General features: G+C 24.3%; 1 protein-coding gene across 1 annotated transcript; it reads left to right on the plus strand.

The window, feature by feature from the left end:
- Positions 1 to 831: 831 nt before the first annotated feature.
- LOC126907379 (pantothenate kinase 3) lies at positions 832 to 12,171 on the plus strand. Its single transcript, XM_050688609.1, has 9 exons — positions 832 to 1,160; positions 7,858 to 8,036; positions 8,120 to 8,293; positions 9,470 to 9,640; positions 9,706 to 9,782; positions 9,892 to 10,068; positions 10,144 to 10,279; positions 10,345 to 10,458; positions 11,585 to 12,171. The coding sequence occupies exons 1-9, from the start codon at positions 1,031 to 1,033 to the stop codon at positions 11,636 to 11,638; spliced, it is 1,212 nt and encodes a 403-aa protein (XP_050544566.1). The 5' UTR covers positions 832 to 1,030; the 3' UTR covers positions 11,639 to 12,171.
- Positions 12,172 to 14,858: the final 2,687 nt, after the last annotated feature.

Consider the following 14,858-nt stretch of genomic DNA (forward strand, 5'->3'; position numbering starts at 1 on the left):
TTTTTAATAAAGAGAATAAAAAAATTTTTGAAAGATAAATAACCTTAATGTGATCAAATTAAAAATTAGATTAATTAGTAGTCACAGTGACGGAATTACTGAGGACGTGAAGAGTGCGCGCACTAAGTAAGCAGAAAAAATGCATCCTTCGGAGACTTTATTTTAAAATTAATTAACATTCTCTTATTTTACACAGCATACTCGTTGATTTTTTTTCTGTGGTATTATTTTGAAAAGTATCTAATGCAGTAGGCAATGAGAAAACATTACATTGACAAAAAGTGTCTATAGTACAAATAACTGGTTGATTTTGTGACTCAAACGCTTCTTTAACTGTTATCGCTGCTATAATTATGTAGGCGCTATTGAACTTAAATACTTCAGGAATAATTTAGGTTTTTCAATCATTTTGATACAAAGTGTTTTGTTTGAAACTTACTATGTTTCTATGCTAAGAAAAAATAAAATAGTACTTTCCTATTATAATAGAACTTAACACAATAATTGGCAAATTTATAGTATTATGCGTCAAACATTGTGGTTTTTACTCTATTTTTCTGATACTCTAAAAACAATTTTTGTGGCATTTGTTAAAAACGGTTGAAATAATTTTTGATTATTTTGTTTATTTGTATTATTCTAGTATTTTTCTTTGCACGAGAATTACTCGTGCACATTCTTCGTAACTAATTTTTTTATGTACCGATTCATCGCAACTTTTTTCATACATATCCATCGTCCATATTACCCTCTCTCCGTCTCCTAATAATGTTATTGACATGTTGAAATCATAGTATTAGTCATATACGGTCAACACGTAGTACGTATTCGCTCATATGGTTCATCTTTGAGGTAGTTCATACGATTAGTTGGCGCGCGACGTCAGTCGATCGATGGGAACGAAGTTGTTTCCACGCACGTGGTTTTAAACAATCTGTTTCGGCGTTTTTATCATGACTTTTTAAAATCAAAACTAACTTTTGAATTTTTTACTTTTCCTGTGTGTGTTTAGACGTAAATCATAACTATTATGGGCCCTTATACTTGTAAGGAGTGTTCAGCGCTTCAAGTGATGGAACAAAGTTACACCACAGTTATAGCAAATGCATTGGCTAATGGATTGACAATGCGAAAAAGTCATTTTAACGGCAAAGTTCCTCGTAAGTAACCAATTATTTTTCTGTTAATTAGATAACAATGCAAATATTCATCTACCTATGTTTTGTTTTACCTCTTGTACGTATATATATATAGTTGGATGTCTCTACGTAAAACATAGTCAAGTTCATAATGGTGTACTCTTCTAAAGTATTATGATATATAAATATTTTCAACCTTAAAGATATTAAATTTGACCTTAATTTAGACTGGTCAAAGTTTGTGTAATAATATTACGTTAGATGCCTTTTTTTATCTATCATTTGAACTTATGAAGTGTTTCTACGATTTAATTTATTATAGATTATATAATGGTTTTTCTAATTATAACTTTTCTTACTTCGTTAAATGGCATTTACGCTTATATTTTGAAGATAATGATTCAATATTATCTTATTATAACCCTTAAATGATTTAATTAAATAGGAATTGTGGTAATATTTTTTATCAGTTTGAGGGAAAAGTTGTAACGATTAATATAATTTTGAAATTATACAAAATTATTAAATGACTATAAAATGAGATGACGAGAATTTTTTCTTATAGAATTTCAAATCCGATAGAGTGTAAAAAAATAGTAAAATCTACTTTGATCTCCAAAAAATATAAATAGAGTAAATTGAGGTAAAAGTTCACATTATTTTTTAATCACATATAACTAGTGTATGTATATATACTAGTTCTATGTCATTATACAAATAAAAAAAATAAATACCATTTATGTATTAATAACGAGATTTGAATTCATTTAATGAATAATTAACTGAAATAAATTTAAAAATACAAGCGTACTTTTACCCCATTAATGGAGTAAGAGTCCAGTTAGTATTGAGTTAATTTTAACGAGCAAATAAATAAATAAATAATTGTTTATTCAGGGTTTTTACTCGAAATAATAAAATAATTACAGTTTATTTAATTTAGTAATTTTGCAATTTAATATAATAATATTTAATTATAACGAGTGAAAAAAAACAATTAGTTATTTAAAAATACATTTTTTCTCAAAAAATAATATTTTTATAATAATTAAGACAATTGTTAAAAAACTGAAATAAAAACTATTAGATAATTACACGAATTTAATGAGTAATATATATATACCTCATTCATTTTATAATAAGTATAAAATGTACTTTTTTAGAAGGACTTTTACCCTAAATAAAGATTTTTTCTGAAATTCTATATCAAAAATTGTGTGCGAAAATAAAACTTAAGTAATGTTATTACTTACTATCAATAGTAAGAATATTATATATTTAATAAAAAAAATTCAAGTCTTATAAAATTGTTTTTAAACTATAAATTATTTATTTCAATATTGCACTCGTATTTCAGTTTACTCTACCCTCTTGGTAATATTTAATTTTAATGAATTATAATATCTCAATAGTTAAAGCGTTTCAATTATTTTATTCAATTCCCCTTGATATAATTTATATAACAATTAATTTATAATACTGGTCACTAACAAGTATGTACTTTATAGTATTTATATTAACTGAGAGAAAGTATTTACCTCACTAGTCTTTTAAACAACTTGTATCCGATTGGTTTACTGTATGCATTGGAATGCCTTATGTATTTATACACATGACTCCGTCATTCATAACGTTTAGAAATATTTTGAATTTGAAATAAATTATCAAAACAATTTTTTTTTGTTTGTTCCGAGAGGTATTTATTATACTATTAGTTTGTCTTTAATTTAAATATATTTTTAGTTTTAAATAATATTAACCATAAGTAATCAATTCTTATTTTATGTCTAATTTATAATTAAGATATTTGGATTTTTATGTGCTCATAAATCGTATAATTTACTTTTAAATATTGTTAAACATCTTATTATGAAGCATAGTAAATATAATGGATTCCCAATAGACTCGTATCGTTTACTTTTTTTAAAACCGGATACCTGAGGCTGTCAACAAATGCGCAGTAGTGAATTTGAAAATCGAAACAGGAATTGCTAGTTTTAATTTTTATTTAATAAGACAACCATAGAGAATTAGAAATTTCCATAGAATGTACTTTTGATTGTAAAGATGTTGTAATTGATTAGTAATTTTATTTCGTACTCTACTTACAAGTCTTTGCATTTGTTTTAATTGATGTAATTTATCATTCAAACTTTGTGATCTTTTGCTTGATTGAACATTCATATTTTTTAAATATACTTAAATATATATAGTGTATTATGTAATAATAATAAGTAGATAAGATATTTAAGATAACAGAAATTAAACATTGTATAATTTTAAAGTGTGCATTTGAATAAATTATTTGAGAAAAGAGCTCTCTCTTGTTTTATAAATATTTACAAGTAATTTGTTAAAAAAATCAAAAATCGTTTTGTTTGGGTGATCTTTTCCTTAGTTGAAGAAACGGAGTGTTAAGTGAATGGTGGTACAAATTAAAGAGATTTCAGAGGGTTTTCTTTTGAAAGCAGTCAAATTAAAGCAGTATTTTGTAAAATATTAAACATGTATAGTATAATTCTCATATAACGAAACGACAACTGATGAACCTAAAAGAAATGGCCATTAATTAGAGGTGTGTTAAAATGAACATTGAGGGTTCATTCAAACTACCTAATAGTCTGAGCCATCTTTACTCGTTGATGAATTGCATCATTTTACCAAAATTTTTGAAGTTAAACTTATATTTGTTTTATAAATACGAATAAATAGGTAAGAAAAGGAGTCCGCCCGAGAAATGTCTAGTGATAAAAATAGTTATACTCGCGTCTAACTTCCAGTCTATATTTTTAATTTTCAAATTATTTCTGAAGTACTGGACCAAAGTGGTTATCAACTACTCATTTTCTTTACAACCTGGGATCGGCCACCCGATTTCTAAATATCCACATGACACGATCTTCCACATCATCTATATACACACAAGCAGTCCTCATATTACTCCCAATTACATTCAAGTAAATCGCAAGAAAATATGTTATTCAATATCGCTTAGGCTATTGTGATAAGTCTTTGAGTTGCTAATGATACCGTCGAGCCTAGTGTGACCATTAAGATTATTAGGACAAATAAACAAAGATCAAGCTCATAAACTAGCCTTGTATATAGTAGTGAGCAGCAAGAGAAAAAAACTACGTCAAAAAAAAAAGGAATTCAAAAAGTAGAATAAACTTATTAGTCATAGTTTATAACCAAATATTTTTTTATTGAATTACTTAATAACATTATTAATGAAAGGAATAATTTGATTGTTTTTTGATAATCATGTCTTATATAGTTTTTTTTAAATTTACAATCAGAAAAATAATTATTATTTTTCTTTTTTATGATGACCTATCTACATGTAAACTTGACTGATGTTAACAATATAGAAAAATTCTGCAAATCTTAAAACTTCATAGGCAATGAACAAACTCAAATAATTGGCTAAATTCAAAAAAATAAATTTTTTAATTTTCTATTCAACAAATGAAACTCATTATGTACTGCAGTTTTAATTTTTCTTAAATAACTATTTTCTAAACTATCTTATTGTTCATATTATTATTGTAAAATGTGAAAATGATTACTGCTTCTATCAATTTTGTTGTTTATATGCAATTTGTTTTTAAGAATTATTATTGTGTCATTTCATTGAAATTATTGGGACAGAAATCAGAAACAAATCATAAAAAAACAACGGCAATTCTTTTAAACAAACTGAATTTAAAATAAAGCAATTTTTATATTTTTATTTTTGTACTTGTTCTTCGATTTTCTGTATTAATTAATTTATAATCAATATACACAATGTTCTAAGCGTTGTACCGTTTCCTTTATAGTCCAACATTACCATTTTTATTTCTACTTTAAATTTCTAATAATTAAATTCTATAACTTATAAAATAACGTGCTAGTTTATATGCATATGAATAATTTTATTAAATTCAGGAAGTAAATTTTTCATATTTTTCAAATGAATTAATTAAGTAATGTGTTTAAATAATTATTGCGGATAAGTTAGTTGTTCTTGTCAATTTTATAAGATAAAAATAATATCTAAAATAAAAAATATTTTTAAATAAAAATGCGTAAGGTTAACGTTGGTGTGAAAATCCTGTCAAAATGTAAGATAGTGTCTACCCCAAATAATTGAGATAAAGAGATGATGAAGGATGTTAAAAATAAAAATGAATAATTTACGATTCAAAAATTCATGAGTAATGTATTAGTATTCGGTTTTATAAGGTTAAATGCGCATTTTTTTTTTTAAATAACATCTACATTTAAATAATTATGTTTTGTGATAGGAATGAAAATCACTTTGTAAAACTATTTTTACCAATTATTTGTTGTTGATTTAATGAAATGCGTAGTATATTTTTTGTTATTTTAAACAAATATTTTTGGTATTGGTTTATTTTCAATATTGTTTGTTATGTGATACATTACAATACGTTTTAACATTACCCATGTTATTTAAAATTAAAACTATATTAAAAATATAATTAATTTAAAACTATAAAATATTAAAAATATTAAACTTAGAAAACCACAATAAAATTACTAAAATATCGAGGATACCCTAAACACGTATTGTGTATGTGTTTAGCGTTGATAGTAGTAACATTGTTTCCGAAATATGTATCTGCAATTTTTTAGAAATATTTTTGAGTTTAATATTTTTAAGTTTTTAAATTAATAACAATTTTAATATAGTTTTAGTATTAAATAATATTAGCCATAAGTGATCACTTTTCATTATATTTCTCATATTGTTGTAATATAAATGAAAAGTTTTATTGGACGTATATACACCTAGAAAATAGGAGTTACTATTATAACAATGAAAATTACTGAACTATTACTAATTCGTGATTCTTTTAAAATTGTTCTTTAATTTATGTTTCTGTGATTAAAATTGTTATTTAAATTTCGTTAATTTACTGCTCCTATAAGACGAGTTTTTCATAATAAAAATTTGTTAAATTTAATAAATTATTTTAATGAAATTAATACTTAGTTTCCGTGGATAACGTACATTTAATTTTTACAAGCAGAAGACTATTTATTAATAATTGTTAATAGTTATGGTATAATAATTTACAATGAACTTAACATTAGCCTTCTTTGACTTATATTTTATTTTATCTTTATTCAAATTGCTAGTGGCAATAGTTATTAAATAAGTTTAAATAGCAACATAATAAACAGCATAAATTATTAAAGTAATTTATTAATTTCTATTTAAATTTAATTAAACTGTCCTTATAAAATGAATGTAGATTTATAAGTAATAATAAAATAACGTTTTTTTTTTATTTGGTGATAAAATAAAGAATTTTCATGTAAACTGCGGTTAACTAATAACATTGTTTTAATATTTTTTACATTGTACTATAAATTAAGTTGTTTTTTCTTGTATTTTTTAATTGCAAAAAGTAGAAGTTGTTATTGATCTATTTGGAGCTATTTTAGAAATTATCATGACATTTTAATGTTAACGAGTTTTCTAACTTCTCTTATTGTGTATACAAAGCATATTTCCGTTGTGTATACATTTCTTACAAGTCTTTTTCGAGGCTACTTGAATCCAGATTATTTGTATTTTTGCAGGAAATGTCGAAACCTATATTGTTTGGGATTTGAATAATTACAAAAGAAAACCAATTGAATTTTAAATTTTAACGTCCGGTTGATATACCAAATATTTTTATGACCCATTGTTAGCAAAGAATTCATTAAGCATTTTCTTAGATAAAATCATTTGGATACTTTACAAATTTATAACGAGGGTTCCAAAATATATATAAAGAGAAATAAAGATTAAAAAAATGATTTAAAAATTTTTCAGCTGTGTTCTATATCTGTTTAAACAGAATATTTGGGGCAAATGCAGAACTCTTTTATGGTTATTTGCAAGGTTATTAAAGAATACGTTAAAAAAAACTTGTAGAAAACATGTAAACAGTTTAAAACGCTTAAAATGTCTCATAAGATTAATGTAAATTTTGAATTTTCTGGTGTTTTAACGTTACAATTATGGTTGTTTATAAAAGGATAAACTAATTTATTTAACTTTAATCTTCGGAGATAATATTAATAGTATAAGTTACTTTTTTTTTTGTTTTAATTCGTCAAAACATTTTAATTGATAATTATAAGTTGGATGAAAATTTCAGCATTATCAAATACTAATGCCCTAGGTTTAAATTAATTTTTTTAGCGTAGAATATGAATAAAAAAATACAATTATTTTATTTTTTCTACTGAATTTATTTATCTAAATCATACATAATAATTATTATTATTCTATGTATGACTTTGTTGAACTAAATAATTTTAGTTTGTTGGTTTGTATTGGCTCATAAAAGGTTAGGGGATTGTAGCTCCCTAAAATGGAAGCGAGACTTGAATTATAACCTTGTATTTTTTTAAGTTGGTTAAAGATGTTTTTTTTAAAGAAATTATAATTACCTCCTTCTGCCAATAATAATTTTGGTTGCGTCCATTGGTGGAAAATTGTACAAAAAAGATGAAATGAAGTATGTTAATAGGATTCTATTCCTCTAAACCTCTCCTATTTGACCGTCACTGATGTAATGAATAAGTATTTTCTTTACGCTTCATTAAATTAATTTTAATCCATGTTTTATTATTATAATTATTTATAAATAATGTGTATTGATTCAATTGTTTTTTTTAAAGTAACTAAATATTTGTTTAAATGTAATTTTAGCTATGCCATGGTTTGGCATGGACATTGGAGGAACACTTTCAAAACTAGTATTTTTTGAACCAAAAGACAATGTTGTAGAGAAAACTGAAGACGAAGCTCTTCTTTTATCAAATGTTACCAAATACTTGACCAAAAATTCTGCTTATGGAAAATCTGGCCATAGAGATACACATTTACAGGTGAACAACTTTTATGGTTTCTTTACCAAATTATGATATACCATGTTAACTTTTAATGTTAAATAATGAAACAATTTTTTTAGATGGACAATGTTAAAATATGCAACAGGATAGGAACGTTACATTTTATTAGATTTCCTACAAGCGAGATGAGTAATTTTCTTGAACTAGCCAAAAGGAAAGGTATGGCAGCCAGTGTATCTACAGTTTGTGCAACAGGTGGAGGAGCTTTTAAGTTCGAAGAACAATTTAAAGAGGTGATTCATTCATAACAATTAAAATAATAGGTAAAAATATGTTATCAAATAAAATTTGCCTATTTTAATTATTCGAAATTACATTTATTCATAATTGTAAATCATTGCTGTGATTTTTATTTTTATAACAATATTGTTGATAAATGTGTTTTTAAAAAGGTAATTTGATTAAATTGATAATTGTATTTTATGTTTTAATTTTTTGACATGATAATTGTCATTGTATTATGTTTATAAATTACTTTTTTTATTAATGCATTGTATAAATTAAAATAATGTTCATACAAAAAGGTCAAGGTGAATAAATTTTTAAATAATTATGATTTTAGATCAAGTAATTCTAAATCATAGTTCAATGAAGTGATTTAGTTTTATTTTGTCTTATAATATCTGAATACACTTAATTTTCTTAGAAATTCTCCTAAGAATTCAAAAAAATAGAAATAATAATAATATAATATACATCTTAACTCTATATTTATTTTAATTGTGTCATTAATAAAACAATTGGGGTCACAAATTGATGTAACTTATATCAAATTAATTGAGATAAATATTATATGTATGTTAGAAGTTTATTTGTAATTAATAAATTACACTAAAATTAATTATTCTTTCAAAATGTTATCAATATTATTTATTCATAATTTTTCATTATTTTAATATTTTGTTACAATATTCTCTCGAATAGATTTAAAAATTTTTCTTATTGTAAGAATTTTCTTATGAGTATTTTAAAATAAATCATTAAGCTATAGTAGTATTTACTATATCTAGTTAACCTTCATCTCGTTTTGCATTAACTTGTTTTTTTTGCCTACCTAAATGAATAGCTTTATATTAACATTATATCTATGACATTGTTAAATATATCTGGTTTTTTTTAAATCAATTTTATATGTGTATTCCTTTGTACAGTTTGAATTGTTTATAATATGGAAAAAAATTAACAATATGTTGCTTTCTATTAACAAGTAGCTTCCTTATTATTTCTTATATATTTTTTCAAATGACTTATTCAAACAAGTTTCCACTTAAGATGAAAACTTTATACTTAATGGACCCTTTTAGTGTTTTGTAAATTATAACTATATATGACAGATATAAAATAAAATATTTATATAAATATTTCTTTTATGAACTGAATGTAAATATTTTTTTGTAAACATTTTTTAGGAGTTAAATCTTAAGTTGTGTAAATGTGATGAGTTAGACAGCTTGATTCGTGGAATGCTTTTTACAGTAGCATCTAATAATAATGAGTGTTATTTTTGGTCTCAATGCACCGAAGATGAACAGTGTTCGACTCAAAATTATACATTCCAGTACAATAAATACCCATTCATTGTGAGTTTTAACCCATCTATATTATATTATTTTATAATTAAGACATACTTTTATTTAACTTTTAGGTTGTAAATATAGGGTCTGGTGTTAGTGTTCTTGCTGTATATGGACCAAATGATTTTAAAAGAATATCTGGAACAAGGTAATAAATATTTTAATAAACTTCTTTATATTATGTATATCAATGATATATTATTATAATTTATTATTATTATTATTATTATTATTAAAAAAAAAACAATAATTTACAGTATAGGAGGTGGTACATTCCTAGGGCTTTGTAGTTTATTGACAGGATGTAATACATTTGATGAAGCAATTGAATTAGCAGCTAATGGAGACAATACTAAAGTTGACAAATTAGTCAGAGATATTTATGGTGGAAGTTATAGTAGGTTTGGACTTCCTGGAGAATTAGTTGCTAGCAGGTATTTTTTTTATTGATTGTTATTTATATTATATTTTTTAACCAAGTTAATTAACTTAATTCATTATTTTTGTAGCTTTGGACACATGAATTCTAAAGAAAAACAAGCTAGTGTGTCTCGAGAAGATCTAGCGAGAGCTACTCTGGTTACTATCACCAATAATATTGCATCTATAGCTAGAATGTGTGCTTTAAATGAAAGAATTGATAGAGTAAATAGAATTAATTATTTAAATATAACTCCTTGTATATTTTAATATTTTTGTCTTTGTTTCAGGTTTGTTTTGTTGGTAATTTTTTGAGAGTTAACCCCATTTCAATGAAATTGTTATCACATGCTATGGATTATTGGTCAAAGGGTTCTCAAAAAGCAATATTCTTAAATCATGAAGTAATTTAATATTTTTATTTTGTGTATTATTTTAAAAATGTATTTATTCGACACATAAAAATATAGTCAGTTTAGATAAGTAGTAATCAATAAGTAAGTTTTTGAATCTTACAAGTTTTAAATCAGTAAAAATTTTCGAGTTAAATAATCTTAATAATATGTCTGTCTTCATAGCAGAGTCAAGCTAAAAAGTTGAGTTTTTTTTAAAAATTCTTTTCTTTCTATTGAATATTTTTAAAAAATTAACTTGTTATTTTATCATAGCTATATGAAAAGATGAAAATTCTATTTTGAAAATGACTTTTCATCAATGATTTGGGAGACTATTTAAACATTATTGTTTTGTAATAGAATATATTTTGTTTTAATCTAGCTTAAAGAGTATCAAAATTAATTTTGATCATCTTGTTTCTATTTTTTTAACTTATGTAGATTGTACATTAGGAAATGATTGATATTTTTTATGTAACATAGTTATTTTTGTAACTCTTGACTTATAAAATGAAGCTTAAAATTCTTTTTTATAATTAGAGTTTTATAAGTTTGTGCATTTATGATACAGAGTGGTTTTCAGTAGATGAATGTGGCATAAATGATGTGTTCAAATTACAAATATTTTCTAAAATTTAGAGTTTGTTAGAATATCTGATCATCAAACTTGATGAAATACCACGTTACTTAAAAAAAAATTTTTTTTAAGAGTAACATAGATCATTATGACTATCATTTTATATTGAATATAATGACATTAGATTTTTTTGATAAGATCTATATTTTATAGATTTTGATCTATAGACGTTTTTGTAAAATATTCCGTAAATTGCAATATATTTTGATGACACTAGTTTCGCACATAAAGTGAGCTGTTCTCCCAAGTGCACTTTGTTTAAAATGAGGAAATTTAACAAAATCATAGAAACAAAATTTACATTATATATATTATAAATTATATATATATATATAAAAAGAACATATATATATATATATATATATGTTCTTTTTTTAATTGTAATAGTTTTATGTGAATGTCAAAATATAGCTTATTTTTTAAACAACCCTAGTATTTTACAAAAATAATTTTTTATGTATATATATGATAATGTATTAATAGATTGTTTATTTTTAGGGTTATTTTGGTGCAATTGGTTGCCTATTGTCATTTGATGAAAGATACAAGTAAAGTTAAATTTGGAAATGCATGAATCTAATCTTGCACATTCCATTATTGCCAGCTAGATGATTTATATTTATAAAGTTCATGTAACACTTCCTTGGTTTTTATTTCATCACTCTCTGTCCAAGCCAGTCCAATATATAGTCATAAATATTAATTTATTTTATTTTAAGACAACACTACTATTAATGAATCACTATGATTATTCATTTGGGTGATGTGTTATTTTAATGAGTTAGAATCTTTAGTTACCTGTTTTTTAAAATTTCAATTTTAATTTTTCAATAATTTTATCTTCATTCTACTTTTATACAACCAAGTCTAAATTTTGGTTTTACAGATATAATAATTTACATATACAAAAACAATATCAATTTGTGTATTTTTATATTGAGCTTGAAATTTTTTTCAAATTCATTGTATATGTAATTTTTTTTATATGCATAGATTTATAGTTTTCAAAAAATTTATACTTATAAGTTAATGTTTATAATTATTTATGTTATTACTGTTACTATAATAAATTCATATAGATGATATTTTTATGAGTTCTTGTTGATTCTGACTCACATTTGTTGTTAATTAAATATATGTTTAAATCAAACAATTTTTTTTTATTGTAATCAAAGATATATTTATAAAATCTAATGTTGTTATCAATCTATCAACATTTTTTTGTAAGAAAAGTGCTAAAAAATAGCTATTTTGAAATTTTGAAAAAATAAAACTTACCCAAATCAAACATTTAATTTCAAAAAGCAAACTACCTAAATCTAATACCTATAGATTATAATCTATTATAATCTACAACATAAACGGTCAAATCACTCTTTTTTTAATCAATTATTAAAATAAAATTAACATATGAGATGAAGAATACAAATCATAATTAGAGTAACATGATATAATTGTCTTAATTTACCAAATAAAAATGTCAATACAATAAAATACATTTCAAATTTAATTACAGTAGTTTATACGAAAATAAAATGAATTAAATTAAATTTTTTGGTTTATCAAAAAACTATTCTATATTTGATCAAAAGTAATAAGGCTTGGTCAATTTTATGAGAATTTAAAATTTAGAAATCGTTGAATAACTCTTAACATAGAAAATATGGTTCGTTGGAACTCATTTTTAACTTTTAAAAGAATTTTAAATAAAACATATTCAATGACCATGGTGTACATAATTTTGTGGTGTCACCGAAAGTACTATTCTAAAGCAGATTATTCAGAAGTGTATTGGTATTAAAAATAAGATACTTTTGGGTGTCAACGATCTAAATATATATTTTATTAAAACGCAAAAGTAAAATCTATATAAATAGTTATGAAAGAAAAAATTGTTTAAAAGAATCAGTAATAAATCAGTAAAAAATTGCAAATAAATATTTTTCCTACAATATATTAAAAAAGTATTAAAAAATCATTAAAATAGTGTTGTTACTAACAGACTTATTTTTTCTTAGCTAGCCAGTGAATATTGTTTTCTGATGCACAAAAAAGTATGTCACAATTGGTATACTATTTCAGATGTACAATAAACGATTGTGACAATGTTATCACGTAGATGTATTATATAGATCGTGGGAAATATACTTGTGGCTAAGGTGTTACACTTGTATAAATATATTTTCACTACTTAAAAATACTTGTTAAAATTTTGATTGATTTTTTTAAAGACTATACACGTTTATCAAAATTCAATACTAAATGCAAGAAATATTTGAATTACACAAAACAAGAAATAACAAAAAAATTGTTTTTAGCTGAGAAGGTATTGGTTTTACTATGATGTGTTTTTTTTTGTGTCTGTTACCACTGTTTCTAAGCTCTCACCGAACCGATTTCTTTCAACAATACGTATAAAGATCACAAATTGTATCTAGTCGAAGATATTACCCTCAAAAATTGAAAAAATTTCCCTCGTTTCCCGTAAATGGGGAAAATCTCCAAAAATGTTACAAATTTAAAAATCGTTAATTTTTGAAATTTTTTCAATTTTTCTTACTAAAAACTGCCATAACTTTTTTAAAAATGAACAAATCAATATAATTTTTTTTCATAGATGCTTGATGTCTTTACCTATCATTTGGTATATTTTTTTCATAAATTTAACCCTTTACCTGCCCAAAGAGAGGATTTAAAATGACAACTTTTTCACAAAAAAATAATTTTTTCAACATAACTTTTAAAAGTGTTCCGGAAAGTCTGACACTTTTATATATATCTTAAATTAAAGCTAATGTAATGTACTTTATTATGGAAAAAAAAAAATTCGGACTTTATTTTGACTTCATGGTGAAAATAGTTACCAAATGCTATTATTGTGTGAAAATTCTCAATTTTATTTTTTACATTTTTAACTTTAAAATGCTACAACTTTTTGAAAAATGTATGGATCAATACAATTTTTTTATGAGAAATAATATTTTTTAATAATCCATTTTTCATTCAGGATATTAATAAGGAAATAGCAGATCATGTAGCTTTTGGAATAATCCACCAATTTTTTAAAATTAAACACTATCTAAAGATTTGCATCGAAGCGTTTTTTTGATAGTGATTTTAATCACTGTCAGATACCATTGTACTTGATCCAACTATGCCAAGTCACCACTGTGCCGCGCTCCCCCTGTGCTGGGTTTTTTTTTACAGTTTCAATATATATTGAAATAGTAAACAGCCACTTCTAGAGCATTTGTGTTTGTCAAAATCAGATCTTCTTTGGTGCATTGTGCTGGACTGATACAAAAGGTGTTCATCAGTCTATCGTTCTTCACATTAGCATGTGTCATCTTCTCCACTCAAGTCCCATTTACCATGTTAGCTTTAGTCCTCGCCACCCCGGCTTTCAATCTGTTAATAGTTTTCTATAGTGACCATGGAAGATGTCCACCCAACGGAAGTTGTGTAGTCTGAATCAGTTCTCCCGGTTGTAGCTCATCTTGCAGTCTAACTTTTTGTGGGGATTCGGGCAGTTATTTTGCTGTTTGTATGAAACTTTTTTGGGATTTAAGTCTTGTGCTCGTGATTTCAAGTCCGAACATAGGATATCTTTCATCCTTTATCTGTTTGGTTTTATTTTATATCGATGGTTACTTGTATTCTAATGTCAGGTGGAGCTATGCTTGCTAGAAGGTATAACTTACACATAGGTGTTGACCTAAGACATCCCGATATGATTCTGCAAGTATCGTTCAAAGCTACAGATACATGTTTG

This window comes from Daktulosphaira vitifoliae, unplaced genomic scaffold (assembly GCF_025091365.1).
Source record: "Daktulosphaira vitifoliae isolate Bord-2020 unplaced genomic scaffold, ASM2509136v1 Scaffold_5, whole genome shotgun sequence".
NCBI classification, from domain to species: domain Eukaryota; kingdom Metazoa; phylum Arthropoda; class Insecta; order Hemiptera; family Phylloxeridae; genus Daktulosphaira; species Daktulosphaira vitifoliae.